The sequence below is a fragment of the Pezoporus occidentalis genome, unplaced genomic scaffold (genome assembly GCF_034315485.1).
Source record: "Pezoporus occidentalis ecotype Australia unplaced genomic scaffold, CSIRO_AGI_Poc_V1 ctg76, whole genome shotgun sequence".
NCBI classification, from domain to species: Eukaryota; Metazoa; Chordata; class Aves; order Psittaciformes; family Psittacidae; genus Pezoporus; species Pezoporus occidentalis.
In genome coordinates, this window is record NW_026916115.1 from 17,937 (window position 1) to 43,247 (window position 25,311).

Sequence of the window (25,311 nt, forward strand, 5' to 3'; positions counted from 1 at the left end):
CCAGTGTACAAAAGAGACCCTTCCCAAAAGCATTCATAACACACCCTAATGGCAAAAGTGTTGCCCTTCCTACCCCTCTACAATGTTTGCTCTATTGTGTCAAGTTCAGAGCTTGTCACAACAGCCATTAAGCATGTACAGCAGAAGCTGCCACATACAGCTCCAACCTGCTGTCTAACATTTCAAAATGCACTTGAAACATTTCAAGAATTCATGGAAAACACTCTCCCCATTTCATCTGGCTGAGAACGTGACCCTCCATTAAAACTTAAGAGGTGCTGAATCACTGTGAATTAAATGAAACCTAAAAGGTTATCTGAGGGAAAGGCACTGAACAGCCCTCAGAGAAGAAGATCAAGCAACCTACTTTAGGAAATGAAGCTTTTATTTGCAGAGTGTATGAGTGATACTTGTAATGTAAAATGAGCAGTGGGGCTCCAGTGGCAAGAAAGCCAGCCATACTCAATACACACCAACATTTTATAAGCTTAAAGTCTTTAGTTTTCCAGCTCTTGAGATCTACTATGCTTTTGTCGATCTTCCCAGTACTCTACACTTCAGAGCCAAAGCTTATGCTAAGCCCTGCTTTGATTGCTAGGAGAAGAGACATCTTATGTAGAATCTCTAAGACATATACTATCAAGACAATCGTCTTAAATGCTGACTAAGCTTGCAAATCCAAGTTTCTTCTTCTCATCCCTTCACTTTTTACTCAGGTAAAGTATTGGAAGCATGACTTCAGCACCGAGTTCAAAAATCTCATTTCCACCTCACTAGAAAAGCATGAACACTGTCAGTCTGCTACAGTGAAACCCACCAAATATCATTACTATGCACAGGAGCACAGTTTTCAAGAACAGAGTTATCTTGTAGCGAAGTTTTGTTTTCAAGTTCTTTCAGCCCACTAACTTCATCCACAAGCAGCCCAATAGGTCTACCTTGAAGTGCATCTGTGTATGAGCAAGATTCTACCAATTCTGTCAATTAACCAAGCGAACCTGCAAACAGATTACTAATTTCACTTGTGAGAGGCCTACAGATCTTGCAGTGATTCTCAGCTCTCTACCAGAAATGTTGCCACAACCGCAGTGTAAGCCTTTAAGTGTTCTTACCTTGAGCAGTGCAATTAAGATAAACTGTCTTAGTTTTATACCAAACTACATCTTCCCTACCATACCTATACTTTCCTAGTACAACCCCAGGTAATTCTACATGCATGGTTTAGTGTCACTTAATAAAAAAACATTGTGTTTTATTTCACAGCAATGTACTTTTGGCCAACTACAGCATATCTGATGACCTACTGGAATGCTGCTTTTAAGCTAAAATTAAGTGCTGCATTTTTGTATTAGTAGCCCCATACCTCATACCTTTCAGAATTGTCTGTTCATGCATGACTAGGTACATTTTCTAGCTATGATTTCAAGGAATTTTGAGCTTAAGAGATTTACCGGAAGGGACTGGAAGTTGGAGTAGTACTTCTACCAGTAACTGGTGGTGTTCCAGGTTTAACATCGATGCCACCTCCAAAGGCCTTCAGGTCCATTTCTGATATCTGAAAAACAAAATAACCAACAGGTTAATTCTAATTCAAAGAAATACTATGTTTACTAAGAAACTGTTATCTTACCTCACATTTTTCTCCGTGAAAATAGGTCATTTAAGTGGAGGTGAAAGCCAGATTGTAAAATGGCTTATTATTACTAAGACAGCTCCAGCACCACAAGCACCTCTGTGTACAATTTTTCTGCACTATTTGGCACTTCGAGCAAGGGCAATGACTTTCTAACTTGATCTTCCTCCATAATGAAAACAGATTTGTGACTTACTTATCTGGCCCTAAAAAAGTGCTCCAGGGTTGATATTTCCTTCCCCATCTCAGGTATCACATGAAAATTTTTAGATATAATCCTGAAAAACGCTGAAGACTGACATAAAATAATCCAGTTTCATAAAAAAATAAAAAGCACAGAAAAAATGGAGCTGTCATTTATGCAAAAAAACCTCTAGACTAATTGAAGCAATAAATCTTGTATGTTATTTTTGCAGGTACACTCAACAGAGTAAGTTAGTCTCTGGGACCTTTCTGCACATGGCCATGAAGCACAACAGCAACAATAATCAGTTAAATACAAACGGCTGGTTTAAGCTGGCTTTCTTTAGCAAGAACATGACGGAACCCTAACAGGCAGGGAAGTCACTTAAGGCCACCATACCACTGCAGTTCTTATTTCTTGTTGAAGTAAGTGTTAGTTTTCCAATGACAAATTACTGTCTTCCAGCCACAGCAAGAAACACGCTGCTGCTTAGACAGGCTCATAAAAATTACAGAGGTGACAATATTTGGCCAGATCCTATGAAGCTAGAAAATGGCATGGTGCAAATATCTCCATATACTCTGGTGGGTGACAGGATGAAAACTTCATTTAGGTGATCTGGAATTCTGGTTTCCATTACTGCTGAAGACATGGAATTAACAACTGAGAGAAATTTTTCTGATCACAGCTGTAAACCATCGGAACAACAGGGTCATCTTATACTAAAAAGCACCCTAAAATATAGGCCACGAGATACGAGGATTTCAGCTGCAACTCCAGAGTTTATTTCCTGCACTGGTGAAAGACCTTGCTGTAGCTGACAAAAAACTTAGCTGTGCTCATGTCCACTGTTGCCACCGTCACCTGAAAGCATGCTGCAACTGTGTTGTGCTGCACACTATCCGAAAATCCCAGGTGCCTGTAAATCTGTGATTCCATCTAAGACAAGAGACCTTGACTGGAAGCCAGCTCCATACATCCCCTCATTAACAATTACCACAGCAGCTCCAGATAAAGGCTAGGACAGGATTCCCTCCCAGATATTCGTTTCTTGCACTATTTCAGTGTTACCTCCTTACTGGAGCTGTCACTAAAAAAAAAAGTTTTCTTCAGCTGCAAAACCAGTCTTTTACATATCAAAGGTCCTGCCTTTCATACAGTGCTGTGTTCTCAATATGCACCTTGCTGTGCTATTCAGAAAAGGTGGCCTCCAGCAACATTAGGAAAGGTGGCCTCCAGCAACATTAGAAGAGTTTAATTCTGGTTTAAGGTCACAGCTGATACAGAGTCCACTGAAGCCCCTGAAACTCCAATTCATTGCACTGGAAAGACTTTATTGCATATAACTCACTCCTTTGTGAGACCAACTGCGATAAATACACGCATGATCAGAATCATAAACTAGCCCTAACAGTGTAATGTTGTTTGCCTGCTGCTCTAATAATGACTCTGTACTATCTTCTGCATGGTTTCTACATAAAATATCCTATACAGAGTCATTATCAAACTAGATATTCCTGCAATGCAAATGGACTAATATTAGCTCAACTACAAAACCTCACCTAAACCTTTACAAAATGCACAGACCCAGTCACCAAGGACCTAACCTTGACTGGCTTTTGTATCTTCCCCTACCTTTTAAAGTGAAAGCAGATTTTTAGATGCAAGGTCAGCATGGGTTGCCACGCCAATTCTATAAAACAGGATACAGCTGTGCTTTGTATTAATTTTTGTACTGTAGATACCAATATTATTACCTTTCCAGTTGCAGCGATCATGCTGTGCTGAGTTCCTGCTGGGATCAACCCTCTGAAAGGCTGAGTTACTTGTGCAGGTCTGCTTAGGTTCTGAGCCTGCGCTTGTGGTGGTGTGTGCTGTAGTGGTGGTTGTAAAGATTGGGGTAGGGCAATAAGTGGCTGTGCTGTGGATCCAAAGTTGGGCAAAGAAATTTGTGATCCTGGCAAAGGTACCGTCACCTGGAAGAAAAGTACAAGACCAACAGTAACGTATACACAGGGGCCATTATTTAACTTTCTTTACTAGCTCTGTAATTTCTTAATGAGTTTGTACATTTATCCAGAGAGCTGCGAAATGTTTAGTCTGTCTTTATAATCAGTTTGAATGGAATCGGTGTCTTTGCTTTTCAGAAACAAAGCTGCACGTTAGTTCCCAACTCATCATTCAACATGATTTCATTGTATCAAGAAGTAAATTTATTTCAACTCAAAACTTACTTCAAATACTTTTAGTCATCGTAAGGACACCAAGATGAAAACTAGATTTTACTTTCCCAGACTCCCAACAACCAGCAGTCCCTACTTAAAAAAAGCCACCACCAAGCACCATGCTGTTGTCCCTTGCCTGCATTAACAGGGAGTGCTGTGGGCTGAAAACACCACAGAATGGTAGTGACAAATGTGAAAATACCACAGCAGTGACGTGACTGACAGGAGTTACTGCATTTCCTAGACTGACCATCAATCCACAGCCTGGCAAAATGATATTCTAAGTGCAACCAGAAGAATGATACTGTCCAGATGTGAAAGACTTCCTACAGTTCTGAAGGGTAACACGTTAGAAGTATAGACACACAAGTCTGAACACATTAAAGGCACTAACCCTTCTAAAATACCTTTAAAATCTTATGCTAGATTTCCAACAGAAATCTGACCCTTCTAGATTTGTCTTGGCAACTTTTTACATATATGTATTATAATAAACCAGTTCATCACAGAGCTTTTTTTTTAAGGCCACTTATATAAAAATTGCACCAGAAGATGGAAACCACTCGACAGCATCCTGTGAATACAACAGACTCCTTGCACACATCAAATTAGCAGTTCTTTCACAAAAGAATTTAAAAAAATATTAAAATTCACTAGAGTTTACTTTACAAACCTCCTGATGTAGGTTAATGGTTACTGACTTGGCCCTCTTGTTTGCATGTATGATCATCTGTCTGCTGACTTTTTTTTTTCTGTATATATGGTATCACTGCCATATGCAGCAGCTCTGAAGTTCCATCTCAATCAGATTTGATGTTAACAATTAGGCTGCGCTAAGCATATGGAGTTTGTCTGTCTCTCTCTAGATGCCATCAGTGATACCTGTCCTCATAAAGGCAGTATATGCCTCAGTCAATTAGCAACATCACTATACCAACTGAATTTTTGCCTGGCACTGGAAAATGAACTATTTAAGAGAAAGATGACAAATGATCAACGAGAACTTGTAGGCCATCCAACTTCTCAGCAATTCAGTTTTTTAGTGCTGCTGTAATAGTTCTCCTTAGCTATCAATTTTGGAAGAATTAAAGATTGTCTCAGCCCCACATCCACCCCCATGCCACAAAATCCACCATCAACAACATGCTTTTAAGAAGAATACAATTTAGGAAATTTACCATGCCACAGTTTACCTGCTGGAGAGCACTGGGAGACTGTGCAGTGTTGTAGAAATTGCTCTGGCCAGGCTGTTGAACTTGCCCAGAGTACAGATTTGAAGCTTGAGTGAGTGTAGCTCTGGCCTAGGAAGAGTGAGACACACCATAGATTAAGAACACTCAGGAGAGCAGTTCTGAGACAGTATGACACATCATTCTGTTATTTCAGCCAGTACAGCTGAAAACACAGCATAGGAAGCTGACAACCTGAAGGTTTCAGTTGTCATTTGCAAATGGTATAACTGCCTTTTAATCATCTGCTATAACAGAAATTAAACCCGAAGCTCCTGTTAGTAACTGAAATAGATTGGATATAAGGAAGAAATTCTTTCCTGTTAGGGTGGTGAGGCACTGGAATGGGTTGCCCAGGGAGGTTGTGAATGCTCCATCCCTGGCAGTGTTCAAGGCCAGGCTGGACGAAGCCTTGGGTGGCATGGTTTAGTGTGACATGTCCCTGCTCATGGCAGGGGGGATGGAACTAGATGCTCTTAAGGTCCTTTCCAGCCCTAACTATTCTGTGATTCTATGAAATGCAAGGAGGCCTGTAGTTTGCAGAATAATCCTCCATTCAGAGATTATGCTAATATACCATTATGAAATTAAATGAACATTCTCTTCCAACAATCTTAGGTTTCCTGCCACCTTGATGATCATGTAATTACCAGAGTTGGGCTTATCCCAAGATGAGCAATAACTGATTTATTATTACAGTATCTGTATCGAACTACTGCAGAAGTTTTGCATTTTGGAGCATTTCCTACCTGGAGAATATGCGTATCAATCAGCTGAGAGCCTCCCAGTCCTGAAGCTTGACTAAGTTGATGTTCATACAAGATAGGAATAGGTTGTGTATTAGAAGTCTGTTGAAATGCCAGGCTTGACTGTGCCTTAGCAAGTTCCTGGTGTTGTACTGCCGGGAAGTTGTGTAAGGCTGTACCAGACAGAACTACTGGCGATGGCTGAGACAAACCACTTTGCATAAAAGCTTGCTGGGATCTGTAGGGAATTGAAGTATTACACATAAAAACACAGACAGAGCTCAACAATGAGCCACTAAAAATTAAAAACATAGGTTATATCCTTTAAATGGAATTAAACCACTTAGCTCTACTGGACAGATCTTCACCTGAGACAGGTAGGGTTTTTTCTATGTACTTTGCACGCAACAAAATAATGGGTGCTACTAAAGCCACAGCAAATGATGGCTAGGCTTTTATTTAAATCTTAAAGTACACTTGGCTATTTAGATATGCAAAAATTATTTTAGTGTGCACAATTTAACAGAACATACAGAAACTACCAGTTCTGAGTTCCTCTGCTGTAAGGTAGGACTGTGGGGAAGTACCACATGTGAATAGTTCCACTTAGTCATAAACTGCTTTGTTCACATATCTTGGTAGACCAGCTTTTAATATTTACAGGTTAAATCACTGAATGATGACAATTGTAGCTTCCAAACGAATGTTTTGACTTAAAAATAGTAGCACAGACAACACAGCCTTTACTTTTAACCAGATATTCAATTCCCTTATCACCATCATGGGGAAGCTGTAGTTTGTTTAACCCCTCCCTCCAACCCCATACACGGTACAGCAAAGCACCATAAACAGGTTTGGTTTAGTCCAACAGAAGATCTATCCAAACATTTCTTTTAAGAGCCTACTGAGCAGCCACCTTCAGACTGAAGAATTAAGTTTTTTAATAAGTGGCCCTTTCAAAACTTTTCACTTTATCACTTACTCTATATGCATCAGCATAACACGGGTCCTGTTAATCTAGTAGCATAGTGGCTATGTATTTGCCCAATGGAACACCCAGGTTAGCTTTGCTCCGTACCTTTCCTTAATTGCAGAACAGCTACACTCTGAGCACTGCAGAAACTTTCCCAGAACCTATGCAGGGGCCTCTTGTCAATGTAGCCAAAGAGATCCCCAAAAGCTTTTTTTTTTTAAATCCAGTAACCTATGTATCTCAAAGCCTATCCTCCTCTGCACCTTTAATGATGTAGGGAAGTATTCATACTCATAAATAGCACAACCCAAAACTCCATTAAATACTGGGTTTGTGTGTGACCAGATCAGCCAGCAGTGTTTATATAATCTGGACCACATGCCAGACTGATTGTATTTCTTTAACTAGTCAACTGTTTGCAACAACTTCTGTCAGCTGTGGCAGGACAAGCAATATTTGGTCCAAAGTCAGCCAAGCACAGAGTCAGGATACACATGTAGTCAATTAAAACTTCTGTGGCTTCAGCCTTCTGCATTGCAACAAGCAGGTTTTTCGACAGCACATGCAAACCCTGTAATTATATTTTCAAAGAAACTTTCTCAAAGTAAAACTAACAACATTTGTCAGAATTACACCACTGTGAATCAGAAATGACAGGAACTGCAAGGAAGCTTTTGGAAAGGCCATTTCAATACTTGTCTTCCTATTATCTTCTGCAGCAAACAGAAAACATTTATTCTAAAACATACCCTGCACATCTGAAATTAAGTTTCTACCACCTATGGGGTTCAAACTAGGATTTCAAAGTGTTTCAAGGCTACAACATTTGTTTGATTAGAAAATAAAGAATTTTTGAATTAAAGGGACAAATTCTCCCCTCCCTTTTTTTTTATTCTCTTCGTATGATTGACTGATACTTTCAACTTCTTAGTTTGGTTTCCTAAAGATACAAAATATCATGTGTAATTCTTGAACCAATGATTTCATAACTACATCTACACATGAAAACTAGCCAGACAATCCACATACAGAGTTCTCAGGCAAACAGACAAGGCATTTTGCGGAAAATGAGAAGATGAGGCAGCTATTGAACACAGGTCTGCAGAGAAGCGAGTTCTATAAATTCTGCCTCTCAAAACCCAAATAAATTCATTTATGCTACCTACCTATATGGTTGTAAGGATGAGTTGAACAACTCTTGGGCTTGTGATACAGCTGGTGCTGCTCCTAAACTCAGCTGAGCTTGATGCTGTCCTTGTAGAGGTGCATAGATGGGGATGGGGATCTGCTGAACTGAAGCAGGCTGTGTAAAAAAGAAACCATTCAATATCCCAAGGACAAAAGTAATGCAGAAAAGCTACAGTTAAATGTGTGCTAGGATTTGTGTTAACATTATACAAAGTAAACAGAAAACTTCAAATCCCAAAGCTGCAAGCAGAGCTGGTGTTGCTCCCATTCAGAAAATTACTTTCTAGTTAGATTTTACACTTTTCCTTGCAAATAACCAGCAGAAACTGAATCAATCATTTAGATTTGTGTACCAAACAACTGCACAAGGCTGCATGCAATTCTGTACTACAGAAGTTGAATAAGCCTGCACTAACATGGCCAAATAAACACCTCCACTGAATATGTACTTTTAGATAAAATGTATTTGTGAGTGAAAGCTTGTTCTCTCAACTTTCAGGACAAATGCTTTCGTTCTCAGGAACAGAAGAGATCAAACACTGCCTGCATGCACCAAAATGAAATAGCAACAGTAAGCATGACCTCATTTTTGCAGCCTTTAGTCCCAACTCTCCCCTGCCCCAATTAGCTCATTAGTAGAGCTTTAAATGCAATATGGACAAGGATGGGGAACAAAAGAAATAAGAAATCTCCAAATACCTGAGAAAGTCCTGGTTGAAAGCCTTGCTGTTGAGCCAGAGAAGGTGGTGCCAAACGTGCATGTTGAGTATTGAATAGATGACTTGTATCCATATAAAATGCTGGGATTTGAGCTGCAGTACCTCAGGAAAAGCAATAGAGTTAGTACCTGATTCCAAACATCTCCCTGCTACAAAGGTTTTCATCAAGAATTAGTGATGCAGCCACTGCTGGCACTTCCCAGTGTGACAGGTACCAGACAGACTTGGAGAAGAAGCACAACTGAAGAGCTAGGCACTTAACCAGCTTTGGTATCTTTTCAGATTCACCCCCAAGGATCTATTGGTCTTGCATATGGATCTCCAGCCCCTGTTCAGTTCCTGGGGGATGAGCACTAGCTCCTGGCCAAAACTGGCATTCAGGTGAAGGAATGGAAAGAACATGCTATACTGTCATGTAATTTAGATTAACTATATGTAGAGTTTTCTTTCAAGAGAAAAGACATGATTCTAAATTATTGCAGCACTTTAAGAAGTCAAGACTAAATCATTCTTGGTCTTAAAAACAGTGATTTACAATTCTGGGACAGAAAAATGATACACTAAAAGATTCAAAATTACTTTCCTCAACAAACTAACAACACAGCATTATCTTTATATTTACCAATAGAACTTGCATATTTAGCATAAGACACAATTAGTATTTGCTTACAGAATGCTCTCCGTCATTTTGTTTTTACTGCAGATAAAACCAGAACTGAAGTCAACTTTCAAGCTTCAAAACTCGAAAAAAACCCAGACTCGTGGCTTCTTGGCCACAAACACTATTACCTGCTGCGGACTGAGACACATAGACTTGGGAACTTTGCTGTTGCTGGGCAATGAGGGATGGCATGCAGCTCAGCTGGGAAAAGTGACTGGCAGAAGCTAGGCTGCTTGTCTGCAACTGCTGTGGTTTCACTTTACATATATTAGGAGGGTCTGAGGTGCTTGCAGTCTTTGTACTCAGTGAAGAGGTTGTATATGTTCCAGCTCCTAGGAGAAACAATAAATCAACAATAAATTTTGATAAGTCACATACCAGCTAAAAATATTTCAAAGCCTCGTCTTTCTGCAGTCATCAGACTTTTGTTTGCTGTGAAGAACCAAGGTGGAAATCAGAGCTGCTTGCGAAGAGCAGCTGGACATTTGCTCTGCCTATTGCATAGGGGCTTTGGTATGATCTGTCAAAGCTTTGACTTCAAAAGCAAAAATGAAAGTAAGACCGCTATTAGCTGGATATCAGAACTACCATCTGCTTGAAAAATCAACTTGCTTGCCTTTGTTCAGCTGAACAAAGTAAAACGAATAAGGCAGCCAACAGTGTAAGTTTACCTCCTGTTTCAAGTCCATGTAAGTAGCATAGGTGGAGAGATATCTTAGTATTCTACACAACTGACTGAAACAGGTGAATTATTACCTTGTTCAAAATGTATCTGGGAAGCTGCTGTTCAGATCCAACAATTAATACTAGTGTAAAACTTCTGTTAGCTTTGCACAGAACATAATTCCAAAGGGAATCTAATCTCTTGAAAAACATAACCAAGAAACAGTACAACAGGATACTATAACCTTGACTTCTGGTACCTGAAAGTGAAGTTGTTGGTGTGACTGAGGCCACAGGTATAGGAGGCATTGATGCACTAGAGAAAGAGCTGTAAGTACCACTGCTTGGCCCTGTGTTGCTGCTGCTGTTGCTGCTACTGCCACTGCCACCAGCAATGGGAGATGCTGCTGAGGTCACTGGCGAACTCTTATCCCCCATGTTTGGGGAATTCTCCCATGCTTTGCGCGCAGACTCCATCTGTTTAAAAGAAAATAAATTTTCTCATTTATTAGGAAGTTTCAACTAGTCAAGCAGTCGTCATCTTTTTAACAGTCCTTCTTAGTTCAAAAGGCAATTCAGGCTTCATGCGAGCCTCTTTTTAAAAAGTCACTACGATCGTGCAACTCTGTTCATGCAAAAAGCATACAGCCTTAGGCTGGAGCTTCTTATCTGCCCCAACTGCACATGTGCACAGTTCACTGTCTTAACATTCAACGCTCAAAAGAGAATTCACTCACACTAATTTGGCTTGGTTTTGTTTGACATGAAGAGCAAAAGGCACAGTCAGCAAAAGAAAGGTAAGAAACCTCTACATATTTCCATTAAATCCTTACTTACAAGTTAATTGGGCCATTTAAATGAAACGGCCCCTTGCTTTCTTGGTAAATCATCCACTTTGCGTGACCACCAAAAATATCTAACACTTATTTCAGTAAACATGAGTAGTCGAATTTAGATTCTCAAAGCATCTGCTTGTTCGAAAAGCAATCACAAGCTGACACAGCTTGTGCACAGTGCTTTACATGAATGCTAAGAATGCTTCATGCTCCTTATTTCTGCAATAATTCTGAGTTTAAGTCTTCTGCGACAATGAAGATGAAGCTCCATTTTAAGTATTTTATACACAATTATCTTCCACCAAAAGTGGAAAGAACTACTGGTTTACTGCAGCCAATAACCTAATTATTGCTACATTAGACAAGCAATGCCAAATCTGAACTGAGACAATGCTGAATGACTACTGAAAAGGAAATATTAACGTTCAGACCACACTCACTAATTTAAAGGCTCAAACACAGTCCACGGACTTCTCTACAACCTTCAGCTGCACCCAGGCAAAGAAAAGGTTTTGCTAGCAGAGGTGGATGCCATAGGCTAAAATCGCTCATCTGGTGACTATAAGCTTCTCAAGGCCAGGTTCTGTCTTTAACAGTATATGTAAAGGGACAAATACATACTCACCAAGTCTGACCTTGGATCAACAGAGCCCCCTAACGGGGATTTGCAGTCACTCAAAGTCATACTTTTAACCTACCCTGTTTTGCATGAGTTAGGCACAGGGACAGACCAAACATGACTTAGGATATTTGTGTAGATGCTTCAGAAGTGATAAAAAAAATAAAGCTATCTCAAAAGAAGTGGGTAACAGGTGACCAGTACTTTTCCATGCAGAAAGTGGAGTTCTGTATTCCTCAAGAGAATAAAGAGTAAGGATGAAGACTTTGTTACACAAAGTCATTCTCAGTTTCCCCTCCACAATATTTTCCTCCAAACTGGTTCAAATTCTTGCAGACAGGGCAAACTTCAGAACTGATTATTAATCTGCTGAATTTTGCTGAAGGTGGAGTACAGGCAAGACTACAAGCTCCTTTCTGAACATCACAGGCTCTGGCAAGACAGAGTGAAGTGTTGTACTGCACTAGTATCAAGAGGAAGTGAAGAAATAGCTGTGAATGTCTGCACAGAGAAAAAGTGCAGAAGCTTATATTATGTTCAGTGAATTTCATGATGTTTGGGAGAAATTATTCATAGTAAAAGTTAACCTACACACTGACTTTTGTCTTCCATTTTCAAATTTTTATTAAAGAGCATATAAGATGGTTCTGAGTTTTCTAGCAGCTTTGCTTTCAGAGAACTCCTTACAATCTCTAACTTCTTATGCCAGAAAAAAAGATGTAAAAGAGACTGGTACTGTTAAGAGTGCCTATGCAGCACCATCTACAGACCAGATATGGAGTAAGAGGCTTTAAATTAAGTGAGGCTGAGGACAGTGGTATGTATAGTTTCACTGTTTGCTTAGTTATGGGAGAACAAGAGCACTAGTTGGAGATCACAGTTGCTTGAGGCTCCTCTTCACTGTTGACCCAATGGGGCCTTCACATTGCAATGACAGTCCAGTATGTATTACCCCAAAACTTAGCTGGAGACAAATACCAATGTGCACATCCTTAAGCATGACAAGGTTTAAGTGACCAGAAAAAGAAAGTCAAAACATGTCAGATTCTAGACCAGATTTGTATACAGGAATTTATGTAGAACCTCAGAATGTCAAAGAGAGCCCAGCTGCTCAGTTTAAGATTGCTTTGAATTTAAGTTTGCTCAGCTCCTTACCTACCAATAGCCCCATCAACTAAGTCCTTAAGAGGATGTCTGCCTTGGTAAAGGTGTGTTTAGCAAAGCTACTCCGAGGAAGCAAGAGATCTCAACAAGCCTTCCCAATGAGACTGCCTCATACCTACACACTGTCAGAATGATGTCAAGCGGTGGGAGCAACTGTGGCTCAGTTCCCCTGCTAAGTCTCCTCACAAAGAGCTTTCCATTGATAGGAGACTGAGGAAAAAGGAGGGGCAAGAATTATTCCTTTATGGAGGCAGAGCCTGGAGATTTGGTTCTTTTAAAAGAATGATGGAAAACCTTTCCTCTCTGCTGCACCAGAAGTATTTTTTAAAAGAAGCAATCATTATATTGAAGAGGAAAACACAAAGAGCAGCTCTGCTCTGTCTGGACCACAAGATAGTCTTAGTGTGCGCTTCAAAACAAGCTTTTTTGCCTTCAGTGTCTGCAAAAAGGAGGTAGAGCTCCAATGGCTGGAATAGAGAAATCAGAGATAATGCTGCTTCCAAATGCCTTTCCATTCACATTCTGGTCAGTGTTCTTCAAGGCAGCCTCAAAACATGGATCTTTGACATACTTTGTTAGCACGCATCCAAAACCTGTCATTGACTGAGAAGGCGATCAAATCACTAACACCAGAACAGCAGAAAAAGAAACTGTAGGATGAATGACACAAACACCACGGTTTGCTTTCTAACCAAGCAGTGTCACATTCTTTGCAGGATCATGCTATAGTAACATTCCTACCTGTATTACATGTGAATCAGATATCCAGCTGCTAGTTAGAAAGTGCTATTTTCAAAAAATGCTTTCAGGCGCCAGAAAGTCAGATTATGGTAATTTCTTAAAAAAGAATGCAATAGAAAACCAAATTTTTGTTAAACTACTTGTCCCTCTCCAGCCATCTCCCATTTTTGCTGGTCTACTGTTTTAAAGTAACTTTTTTTTTTTTCAGGAAATAAAGTGTTAAAAAAAGAAAAGCAAAGATTCAACAAGAGATCATTAATAACTATCATCTGTAGAGAACACTAGCAAGCAGCTGTCAAATCATGCCAGTGAGACACAAGTCTCACTGGGACTGACAACCAAGCTTCTCCTCCAATCCCTAGTTTCATTTCCTCTTTTCAAAAATTAGAGAAACTAAGTTCAGACATCACTCTTCCTTAATACCAGAAGCAGCAACAGTATTTCTACTGGTTCAGTCACCTGTGGTCACAATCACGGACAGATCTAGGACACCAAAACAAAAAAAAAAAAACCCAAAAGGACCAAAACCTTCTAGAGATACAGTAGCAAAAGCTAGAGTCCAACTCTATGTTAGTGAGTTATACAATGCACACAGTCCAAAATCCAACAAAATAGGAAAATAATTCAAAATATTCTACATACCTGCTCTATGCTGGAGAGCAAAAAACAACATAACACAGCACAAGAAAACACATTCTGACTAGCTGATCAAGCTGCCCTTCAGAGACATCAACATACCACCTACATCTCATTATTCAGAACTTTGGCCATTCAACTCAATACCACATTAAGCCTGCTCCAAAATCTTACAGATAATAGAAATCAAGTTTGGCTTACCCAGCAACTCCTTACAGCCTTCAATACTAAACCAGGCAACTTACTTTCAGCTAAACTCTCAAAAACCCTCAGTCAGATTCTGATGGTTTGTCATGAACACTATTGTACAATGCTAAAATACTACGATTTTTTTTTTCAGGGCATTTGGAGCCAAGATTGGTTGAGATGCCAAGTGTTAATGCAAAACGGGGTTAGAGATTTATAATTTAAATGCATCCTTTGATAGTCTTGTGTTCCAGCCATCCATTTATATGCAAAAGCAGTTCAGCAGAGGAAATAAAAGGAAGGCTCTTGAGAGAAAAAAAAAAAAAAAAGGTTCACCAGCAAGTTCTCCATTAACTTTTTCCCCTGCATGCAAGAAAACGACCCTTAGAGGGATGTGGTACATACCTTGAGGGTGAGGTCGACGGTAGCGGGAGAAACTGGAGTTAGGCTGGAGCTCTGTTGTAGAGTCTCCCTCCTAGGGAGGGGAAGGGTGTGGGGCAGGGGCACCTGAAAGGCAGGCAACACACATCACATTCTAACTATGTCTACTACAAAAGCCCCAGAAAAGCAAAGCTCAAGCTTTATTAAGTGAGCTACAATTTCTTCAAGGCTTGAGCATTTTGCAGGGAGATTTTGATAAAATAAGGTAAAAATCTGGTAGGTGGGGAAAGGCCATTCAGAAAGGCCATTCTGAGATGCTTGTCATCTCTCTTTAAAAGGCTGAATGAAGACTAAGGTTCTAAAATGTCCATGTCTTCTGCATAAACAAATACCAATTTTCTGCTTTGGGATTTAAAGTATATTTTCAGTTTACTGATATGAAAAATTCTTCAAGACAGGTTTGTCCCCTTTTGTACAAATACAGTACATGGGGTGCCATGACCTTGAGTTCCAAGATTCAGTTTCTGAAAAGAGGAAGCTATAAACCTCCAAAGTCACAGGACCATGAAACAAACCAAAATGGATTTGCCATCCAATAACTGAATTCAGTTTTCTTCTCTTTCGAAAGATGAAAGATGTGAAACTTAAGGAAATAAACCTGACATAATGCTATTGCTCTCATTGCCTAAGAAAACACTTACTGATTTCCTAGAAGTTTTAAATGAAGTGGATAAAAAATACTCCAGTGGCCAGTCTGTTACTTCTAACCATTTTGTTCTCCATTCAGAGCATACCTAATGGACTTCTGCTGGATGAGATAAGGCTCATCCAAAAGACATAGAAATTAAAGCTTTGAAGCAGGTAATAGCACAGATCCTATGTGCCAGAAGCCCCCATATTCTGTGCTGGAAATCAAACTCCAACACCCCACAGGGGAGCCCACACTAACATCATTAACACAAAAGAATTCAGTCTTCCACACTAACCACCAAAGACAGAAACCACACCACCAGAAAACCCAGCAGAAAAGTTCAACCAGTATTGCTTCCAAATGGCTTTAAAGGATGCTGCAGTAAGCTGAAAAGCATCTTCATAAAAACCTGAGATGCTACTGTATGATTCTTTCTTTCCTCAATCAACAACTGACTCAACTCTGAGCTGTAATTCTATTTCTGCTACTCAAACCAACAAATATCACAAGGTCCAAGCTCCCTGACATCCGAGCACACTCAAGACAAACTTGATTTCACTGCAAGCCATAACCCAGTTGGTCCTCTCAATCGTTACACTATGCTCACAGCCAGGATCACTGGTTTTATGAGGACTTTGAACATCTCATCTCCATAGCAACAGATCAACTGAAAGCCTACTGAAGCTGCTCCCTTTACATGCAGCTGCTGTGATTTCTGGCTACAGATCAGAACTGCCCCGTTTGTAAAAGCCTTTCTTCAAACTCACCTACAGGGCTTTGCTACTGGTACTAGATTCAAGTCCCAAGTGCTGCTGAGAGCACACTTCCTCATTTAGGCCTACCTTTTAGCTTTTTTTTCTTTTTTTCAGAAAAAAAAGAAACATCTCCACTTTCTGTGCTCTTTAGCCCATTTTGGCTGATCAGAAGGCAAGAAAATACCTGAGGAATTCCAGAAGAGATACTAATCAAAACCAAATCTGCTTCAGAGTAAGATTACTGAGCAATGCAACTCTAGTTAACATGAAAGAAACCCTAGTGACTTGTTTACTGAAGGCACTATTTTGTGCTTTAAAGTGTGAAAATATTTTCTTGTCTTCAAAGTCAAGATGATCACTGCAATAGACTTACGTTCGTCACCAAAGTCTCCTCCATTTTTGTACTGCTAGTAGCCATTGTGTTAGGATGAGAAGAAGGTGTAGTGTAGTCTGTTACAGACTCCTGTGAAGAAAAATAATTCCATTAAAATATCTCCCTTACCTAAATTAAGAGTTCAATTTCTTGGACAGATGTCAGCCTTTCTACAGGAGGAGTTCACCAGGCAACAGAAGATTAGAATTTCATATCTTTTCTTTTCTTAGAAGGCATATCCAGCAATTTTTATTGCTGAACTGCTAATGAGGTCAGAAGAATTCTTGGGAGATTACAGTTTGCCTCATGACCTCATAATGTACGTCTGGAGACAAGCCAAAATACAATCTGTAAAGCAAGAATATACAGAGCGAAGTACTACCTGGACACTAGGCACCGAACTGTTGTAGTGTAACTGATTAGCCATCTGTAGGCATTTCTAGCCTATTTAAAAAGTAAAATTTATTAGCTGAAAGCTTTCTGCAGCTTAAAATAGAGAAATTTCTTGGGTAAACCAATGACAAGCAAGGCCTTCCAGATTAAAAAGAAGACACGGGAATGGCTGCAATTTGCAAAACAATTTTTCTTCCTTTAAGTCTTCTCTCTGAAAGTCACAAGTCAGTTTCTCTGGATGGTGAAGTCTACTGATTTCTGCACTAGGCAGCAATTCCAAGAAGAAAAGAACTGAAGTTTCCCATCTACCCAGAGGCTTTCCTTGAAGTTTATTTGTCACAGTGTAAGTTGACGTTAATATGCTCAATGAACAAGCTCCAGTTTCATGGACCTAGCTGTAGCCAGTGGCCATTTCAGCTGCGAGTATAAACTGCGTGTCAAAGTGTCTCATTGATAACACTGTCAGCTATCTAGAGAATGACCTACAATGAACAGAAAGGCACTGGTACTTCTGTAAAGTCATCTCAAACACTGGGTTTTATTTCTTATCACTGGATATCTACTGAGCATATTCTGGACAGGCAAACAGGTGTTACCAGAACCTGATCCAGAAACTTTGTTAGACAAACAGTGTGACACTGAACTAGCCAAGATCCACTCTCTAGAAGCACTGCAATCTCCAAAGTTTTCCATGTCTGAAGTCCAGAAAACGCTCCATCATTTTTACAGAATCAAACACCACGAAGTAACTGAAGAACAGATTAGCAGCAGAACTGCTGATGAGTGCCTGGACTTTCCAACACATGATTCTGAAGGCACAAACCACAAAATGCTTGTTTAACTGCACCCAAGCAGTATGATGGAAAACCACTAAAAAAGAACACACTCAATTTATTGCTCAAGTCTAAGCCAATGCCTCCTAAAAGAGCAATTAAAGCACTAAGATTCTAACAAAGAATCTTCCTTTAAAGGATGAGCTCACTTTGGTAGAATAGGACAAGCTAAAACATTATTCAAATTCCTTCAAGGTCTGGATGCAATTTTTACAAGGTCTCAGCACCAAGATTACTTACAAAAGAAATCAGATCAAAGTACTGCTAACTTTCTCACTTTGGAAATGTACCGCATAAAACTGCTTTTTCAGTAGAATTAAAACCGAACCACCATATCAACTCTGACACCTTTAGAAGTATATGTACAATGCTGAACCATCCTGTAAGGACTGCTCACATGCTGAACATGCAGGTAAGACAGCGGTTTAGCCACCAGAACTGTAGTTTAAGCACAATCCTTCATTTGCCTATGTCTAGGAATCTCTGTTAGATATTGTTTATCACCATAAGCTTCTGTAATTCAATTAAAGTGATTCTCCTCTACAACTGTTTTACTGAAGAAACCAACTGATTATTATAAACCAGTAACAGTAATAATAGGTAGAACAAAAAACCTGCACATGCTTTTTTGGAGTTATCTGCAAGTTACTTATACCTGAAGAAAAAGCACAGGCAAGCTTTTAGTAACTACCTACTCTGCCCCAGAAAAAGAGATCACAAAGCCTGAAGTGACTATGAACAAAAGGACAAGGCAGACCTCAGAGCTGACCTTGCTATAAAGGATCAGTGTTTTATATGGGATTAATTAGCTATTGATTTGTTCCTGATTTACATAAATCATCCAAGACACTCTAAATTTATTCTCAAGTACAGCCTTTGTGCTTTTAGAAGCATCTCTGTAAGACTGTTACAAACTCCCTGTGAAACATTTCACTGCCATGTCTGTAATCAGGTATTATTCACTGTTCCTGTGATTTGAAAGATTCAGAACCTCAGGCATGGTAGGGTGGGAAAAGGCATAGGTAAGGTGTTTTACCCAGTTCAAAGACTTTACATGTCAGATTGCCATTACTGCAAAACATAACTGCAAAACCCAAGAGACAGCTGCAATTGCTTTGGAGCATCATGCTTACGTTCTAAACTTAAACATCTCCCCTGTATGAGCTGATTTCTATTTATACAGTTGCTAAGGTAAAGCAGTTTTGTATGATTAAATGCACATGATTTTAAGATGCTTGTTCTGGGATGGACACAGTTCTCTTACAAAACTTCTGTTTCTGAAGGACAGTTGGCTTGACTTCTACAGACATTTAAATCACCAAACACACTAAAGAAAGTGTGCCTTCCTGAAAGCTGAGCAGCAGTCTCTGAAAAGAGCATTGAAGAGTGTCAAAAGAGAAATCATTTAGGTTTGCTACAACTTCCAACACTTGACATTGGAACATCAGGTTAAAGATGTCATCACTTCTTCCCTCATTAATGAACGCTACAGAGTACAAAGACAAGAGAAAGCAGTTGTAACACAAATGATTACAGGAACTCCAAGGCCAGAACAGTATTTGCACCCATTTTAGAAGACATTTTAAAAAGTAGCGACTGGTTTATTCCTGCAGTATGTAGATGAAGCTTATCTTATCCAATCTCCAGGTTGTTGGTTCAACTTCCACAGAATACAAAATATGACTGACGACCCAACTCTTTCATAGAAAAAAAACTTGCTGATGCCCCTGGAACTACTCATGACAAACTAATTCAAAAGCAAATCTGAAACGGTTGAGGCAGGAATATTTAGGCCTATTATTAAGTGATCCTATTAGCAACCACTTAATGAAGAAATTACTGGGAATTTTCATGCCCAGCACAAACTGGAAGATTTCCTTTCATTCTGGTCTTCTCTCCGGAAGACAGAAGCGTGGCACTTTGATACTGTGGCAGTCCTAAGGCCAGAAAGGCACAAAATCCAGACTTCCCTTTTGAAGATCTCATACATCAAAAACACAACTGCAGTGTGGAAATTACGCTGATTTTAGCAGAGCTACTGTATATCCAGTTAGCCTGGAGTAATCAACAAAGATATGTTTCCTATTCTGTACGTGACTTAGAAGAAGCATCTCCTCTGATCTTGAGCTCTGGTAACAGGAGCTTGAAAGACAGTGAGAAAGAACATGACACCTACAAAGAGCCCTGTTACCAAATATTTGAGCAAGCTGGTGTTGACAGCTCTACATTTCTGATCCTGCATCTAAGAGGGGCACTTTATCTGTTTCCGGTACCAATATAAACCCTTCACATCTACTTACAAGATGGAAACTATGGTGGAAGATGGGAAATCCCAGCACTGATTTTTTTTACATATTTGCCATTCAACTCAAAAATCAAGTTTGCACCTACCATGTTGGACACAAGCATCTGCCTTAACACCTGCTCTGTAACACTTCACTGAGATAGCACCGTCTGCTTGCATGACACCTTGGCAAAAGAAAATCCAAAACTGTCTTTCCTCCCCCCGCAATGACAAAGATAAATTGTAAGTGATGTGCATTTCAGACTCCTTTAACAATAAATGCAACTTCTGCAGAGGATCAGTTTTCCTAAATGGCATCAGGAAATTTCTGCTTAAGACTAGGAGAAGGAAGATTGAAACAGCATGCAGCAAACTCGAGCCTAAACTCACAAAACTGCTTTAAAAGCACAAAAAACCACATTTTTCTTTCACCAAAGCAGGTGTAACTATTAACTAGTAGCTGGTCAAACTGCAGTTTCTTTACATTTGAGAGATGACAGCTACTAGTTCTTCTCAACACAATGGTGCTGCAGTGAAGGCAGTCCCTGCACTGGTCTTCAGGCAAAAAGGAGAGCACCTCTGTGGATGTTTTTATGCCAGTGCTATCAATGCACCACAGCTAAAAACTGAGCTGTAGAACAATGAATCCTGACAGCAAGTCACCATCTCACTGTTGAGCAGTCAGAGAAGGCAGGGTAGTTCCATGCAGATAACAGAGTCCTCAAATCCTGAAAGAGTTCTGCAAGTGGTACCTTCACAATATCCAAGACAACAGGAGCTGACACACAGACCTTTTAGGTAACCAAGCAAGCCTTATCCAACACTTTAACTTTAGAGATTTCTTTTTTTCACAGAACAGCACTTAATTCACAGCTTCAATTCACCCATGCACTCAGCCAATGATTGCACACACTACTCCAGTTCTGTGCTAAAATCAAGCACTCATCCTGCATGTATCACATACATGTGAGTTTACAGAATCTGCCTATACCAGGCTCCAGCACTACTCTCTGCAGCACGGCTCAGGACAGAGATTCCACATTCATAAGGCAGCAAAAAAAAAGTTTTAAAACCTTCCAAGCTGATCTTTATACAGGGGCATGAAAACAGCATGTCTCTGTACCACTTCTGGCAAACTGTTTAATTCAAGCAGTACCACTATGTTTCACATCTGCTATTCAGTGGGCTCTGCTGTCCAGGAACCACCAGCACACAACCAGATGTAAACTACATCACTGTAGCAACACTTTATATATAGTGCTCAGTAATGTGGCTGTATTTTTCTTACCTTTGTGTTTGTTCCAAACTCTGGAGCAGACACAGATATCATCGTTCCTATTTCCGTGCTTAGTTCACTTGCTGCTTTGGTTTCCTTTGTAGCGACAGGCTCTGGACTTCTGACAGAGGTGGGAGATGGCTTCTCCTGTCCCTCAGGCTCTCCCTGTTGGGCATCCTTCACCTTCCTGTTCTTTAAAGAACGCTCTTTCCCAATAGGACCAGGTTTATATTCTTTGTTTTCTACTGGACTCAAGTCTGGAAGCTAAGTTAGTGTTAACTTGTCAGTTATTTCTCCCCCTCTGTGTCCTATTCCACAAGAATATTTTAACATGCTTAAAATAATTTTGACAAAACTTTTCTGAAGAATAAGCATTTTCTAACAGATAAATAATTTGAGGCTAAGTTAGCAATATGCATGAAATGCATTCATTTTTAACATTAAGAATCTAAACTCTTGTTTACAAACAATACATGTTTCATGTGAAGTGACAGACTTCAACTAAAGATCTAGTTAAAACCTATAGCAGAAAGCCAGCTTGACTCTCCTTAAAAGAGAAGCACAACAAAGTATAAAAGCCACAAGACTTCATAAACATACAGGTTATTTAAATTTTCAGAGAATCATGATTTTGCAGGGCCCCAGGGAACTAGAACAGAAGACTCTAACTTCACTTAAAGATATCCTGATGTAAGGATGTTGGCAGCATTTTTTCCTAGGAACTGAGCTCTAAGGGGATAGCCAGGAAAAATGAAACACCTACACGCAAGTGTTGCCTGATATTGCAGAGACACCATGGCTGGAATAACTGCTGCAATTCAGTAGTTCCTTTTTGTACAGCTGAATTAAAGCAGAATGAAGGACCTCAGGGAACCTGAATGCTCTGCCACATCCTTTCTGGCTGAGACTAGTCAGCCCTATTCACTACAGAGCAGCTCAAAAATTCCTTAAAGGCAGTCCTTAAAATCTCATTCCTTTGACAGTGGAAAAAGCAAAGCTACTGGTATTGTCTCTAGAAATACAATGAGCTGCTTCAGGAGTTAGATGAAGACTCTTTACAATACAGTGTCTTTGGGCTTTGGGGAGGTTGGATTTTCCCTGGAGGTATTTGGTACTCTCAGGAGGTCAGCAGAGACTAGCTTTCTGAGGGAAAGAAGAAACGAACAATAAAAGCAGATGCCTGAGCTCTGTGATGCAGCCATCAGGAATATTAGACCCACCTCAACCCAAGTATTTTTTGCTCCAACAATTTATAGAGGCAGAAATCTCTCCAGACACTAAGGTCATACTTGGAAAGGTAAATGGTTTTGTTTCACATATGGTCCTCTTACATTGCCTGTATTAGTTCAACACTCCTGCAGTCTCAAACATAAATTTGTATTTAGGCTTCATAGTGAACAATATCACAATGAGGGTGCTGGGTGTGTAGGAACTGTTTGTTGGGCTTTTTTTCTCGTCAGCAAGACAGTTAAAGGATTACAGCCCTCTCATTCAGAAGAGTACACAGAAATATTAAACCCCAATGAATTTACCATTTAGTCACACATTTGTCTTTCAACAAGATCTACACGAGTCTTTAATAGCTATAATGAAGAAGAAAAGAGAAACTCAGTGTAAACTCTCTATATATTTAAATTCAGGGCTCAGCATCTTTAAGTGATTTCATAGGGGCAGTTTTAAGCATGTTGCTAGTATACCTGAGGTATGGGGTTTTAATGTGCTGGGTTACTACAATTCACCAGCAGTATTAAATACTGCCTATTTCCCTGCAGTATCAGTTTTATGTTTTGCAATAAAAACCATGAACTGCAACATACCCACCAAGTGCCTGATGCAGTAGAAGTTAAATTCATTCTGTACGTGACTGCACTTTCAGATTACAGCTTTTTTAGGGGAAAAAAGCCCAAACCAATCCAAACACAACCAACAAAAGAAACACCCGGTCTTCCAGAAAACTAAAGAAAGGGCTTTAATTACATCAGGACTGCTGCCAAATCTCAGACATTGAGAAGGATTGAAATAGCTAGTTCTTTAAGTCACCAGCCAAGTTCATCTGCTGTAACCATCTCTTTCTGGGAGTAAGAAGCTGGTGCTGTGTACTAGCGATGCATAGATAAATATGCACTGGAGGTGGAAATAACAGGAAAATACATTTCATTAACCTGAAAGATCACCAAGTGTAATCTAAATGACAGGAGGTGAAAGCATTACTCCTTATGAGTGCAACGGAAATACAAGATGACGATAACGATCAAATGGAGTGCCTAAATCTCTGAAGGGCAAGTGACTTTTTTTTAGGTTGAGATAAATTTGATTAACTATTTAGTCTTCCTAGATTAGCTGCAAAAAAATTAATTAATTATCCAGACATTGGCATTAGAATTTGAGACTTCAAATTAGTTGCCCCCACATTCTTCCCTTTCCTCAAAACACTACTTTCCTGTAACTTGATGTTTTACTCATCTTGGTAACCTGGCTACAAAACTAAGCAGGGCCCCGTGCGTCATTTGGAGGAGGCTGAGGCTGGCATGGTGGCAGGAAGAAACAGAGAAAACTGTGTAGATGTAGCCAGGGCAGAAACAGGATACTTGCTTCAAAACTGCTCTCAAAGCCTGAGTGTAGTAAACTCAAGAAAACACCAAAAATCCCAAACTACAAAACAAAACTGTAACACTCCACCACATCCAGTCTCCCAACAAAGCTACTGCACATCTGTACTCCCATCCCTGCTCTAGCCATGTCCTTTTCTCCAAACACAGAATCAATGGACAAACTCTGCTAGGCGAGGATATTGTTTACTTACACCTGCTTCTTGAACTGAATTCCCCGTCTTCTTTCCAAGAACCAACTTGTTGATTGTTTTAGGAGATATAAAAGGGAAATGCAATTTTTATCAGTTTAGTCCTAACTGAAGGAGTACTCTATTCCATTATTTGTAACCTCTTTTCGCCTGAACTTCTTGAAGTTTAAAAGTTTGTACCAAAGATAGGACCTTTTACCTTTTGTGCTTTGATGGGTCCAGCCCGAGGCTGTTTCTGTCTTTGCTCTTTTGGCTCTGGTAGCTTATCAGTGGACTTCTCAGAAAGTACAGGGACAACTTCATTGTCACTGCCACTGGAAGCTGGGGCTCCAAACTGAATAGTTTCTATACCAAGATCAACTCCACCTTCTTGCCCAGGCTTTGTTCCCTAGTTAAAAAGTAAACATTAAACATATTTTAAAAGTTTTCTAGATCAGTACAATGCCAGTGGTTCAGAAAAGAGCACCAAATATGCCCAGTCAAAAACCACTAAAAGGGTACTTTTATCTTCTGCCAGCAAAAGTATTATTTGTAATTGCAACACATCTGCATGAGTAAACAATCTATGAATGTATAATTCCTCCTCCTCAAGTTCCTAATGTTCATACAAGCTCAAATGTAAGAAAAAAGAAGCAATGAAGAAATACGTAATCAAGCTAATGAACTGATAGAGAAGGGGGAGAGGGACAAATGCCATATTAAAATGTCCAGATTCAGGTTCACAACATTCTCCTGAAAAATCAAGAATTAATGTTCAAGAGGAACAATAAGAAATTGAAGGTTTCCAGATCTCCTTATGCAGTTAAAATGGTCTCCCTTAAGAGTTATGTCACATTCTTACTGTCTAAAACAAAGTCAAGACCTAAAAAGCCCAACAAAACCACAGGACTTCAAATGTAAATTTAGGGCTATGCAAATTCCATAGGATAAGTAGGGCTAACACAGAAAGCAAGCATCTACTGCTTCTTGTACCACTGACTTAAGAAGGGACACAAAAGCATTTAGTTCCTGTTTCCATCTACATTACTGAACTGCACACAAGTGTTCACATGCAAACTAAGCAGTATTTTTACTTAAAAAATGCACTGAATAACACCTATCAACAGAACGTGTGAATGGCTA

The 25,311-nt window shown here is 39.7% G+C and overlaps 1 protein-coding gene across 20 annotated transcripts in view; it reads right to left on the reverse strand.

Moving 5' to 3' along the window:
- Positions 1-25,311, reverse strand: part of PRRC2C (proline rich coiled-coil 2C) — a 78,945-nt gene that overhangs the window by 5,767 nt on the left and 47,867 nt on the right. For 4 of the 20 annotated variants that reach the window (XM_062602158.1, XM_062602163.1, XM_062602157.1 and 1 more), the window contains exons 21-34: positions 24,389-24,577; positions 24,193-24,237; positions 21,402-21,653; positions 16,604-16,693; positions 14,809-14,910; positions 10,482-10,698; positions 9,687-9,890; positions 8,878-8,999; positions 8,157-8,293; positions 6,021-6,255; positions 5,221-5,343; positions 3,575-3,793; positions 2,682-2,756; positions 1,452-1,555 (exon numbers count right to left, since the gene is read on the reverse strand). In XM_062602158.1, coding sequence (XP_062458142.1) covers positions 1,452-1,555; positions 2,682-2,756; positions 3,575-3,793; positions 5,221-5,343; positions 6,021-6,255; positions 8,157-8,293; positions 8,878-8,999; positions 9,687-9,890; positions 10,482-10,698; positions 14,809-14,910; positions 16,604-16,693; positions 21,402-21,653; positions 24,193-24,237; positions 24,389-24,577 — 2,114 coding nt within the window. The remainder of the gene's footprint in view (positions 1-1,451; positions 1,556-2,681; positions 2,757-3,574; positions 3,794-5,220; positions 5,344-6,020; positions 6,256-8,156; positions 8,294-8,877; positions 9,000-9,686; positions 9,891-10,481; positions 10,699-14,808; positions 14,911-16,603; positions 16,694-21,401; positions 21,654-24,192; positions 24,238-24,388; positions 24,578-25,311) is intronic. The other 16 variants (XM_062602176.1, XM_062602174.1, XM_062602167.1 and 13 more) reach the window with 13 other exon arrangements.